This window comes from Azolla caroliniana, unplaced genomic scaffold, assembly GCF_043228905.1.
Source record: "Azolla caroliniana isolate FFs.n. ecotype wild unplaced genomic scaffold, voAzoCaro1.0.p SCAF_10, whole genome shotgun sequence".
NCBI lineage: Eukaryota > Viridiplantae > Streptophyta > Polypodiopsida > Salviniales > Salviniaceae > Azolla > Azolla caroliniana.
In genome coordinates, this window is record NW_028230445.1 from 13,422,921 (window position 1) to 13,423,821 (window position 901).

Sequence of the window (901 nt, forward strand, 5' to 3'; positions counted from 1 at the left end):
CTATAAATCCTGAATGAACCTTAATGAACTGTTCTTTTTAGGTACAGTAAACCACTTATTCGAGTAGGGGGAATTTGATGGCTCCAAGATACCCATTTCTATTTTTTCCTTAAGCAAAGCTATTACTTGTAGTATTTGGGCCCGAGGAACAGGGATAGGCCTTAAATTCCAAGGAATATGCAGAACTGTAAATATAATCATTGGTTCCACAACTGTTGGGTCTACACAACCAATTTCACTCGGCTCAAATGCAAATGCTTTCCCATGACTAACAATCATATTTCGAAAACATTGTATCTCAACAGGCAAAAGAAAATCATTCTCACCAATTTTTAGTTGATCTAGAGTAGCATTTGTAAACTTATGACCAATATCCTTAGAATCCCGCAATGTTGGCTCAAATGCGACATTCTTTTTCATTTCAATACTATCCATAGGTAGATGCATCGCCACGGGCTTGACCTTTTTGTCTATTCTTTTATATTTATTATTAACTTTTATTGCATAGTTCTTTTTACTTGCTTTTTTTGCCATTTCATGATAGCTATTGCCAACTATTTCACTATTAGCTATACAACCATTTCCATCACCAAAATCTTCTTGTCCTCTTTGTCCACCCAATCCAAGAAACTCCTCCTTGATGCTCAGATTGTATCACCCTGCATGTATTCATTTAATAAAGCTTGCTCAAATGCAACCCGATCATTAGAACTTGTTGCGAGTTCCAAGACTCTATTTCTCAAAGAGAGTTCAACCATCCTCACAAAATTCATTTGAACATCATGTTGATTTAATCCTTTACTACCCATCTCAGTAACATATACTTGTAAGAATTTAGTTATATTTTTACCTTCAAAGAAACCTATTTTTTCTACAAGCTTGTCAATAGCATGATCGATTC

General features: G+C 35.1%; 1 protein-coding gene across 1 annotated transcript; it reads right to left on the bottom strand.

Moving 5' to 3' along the window:
* LOC147859086 (uncharacterized) lies at nt 1-534 on the bottom strand. The gene has a single exon (XM_087326278.1). The coding sequence runs from the start codon at nt 532-534 to the stop codon at nt 1-3; it is 534 nt and encodes a 177-aa protein (XP_087182404.1).
* Between the last annotated feature and the right edge of the window lie 367 nt (nt 535-901).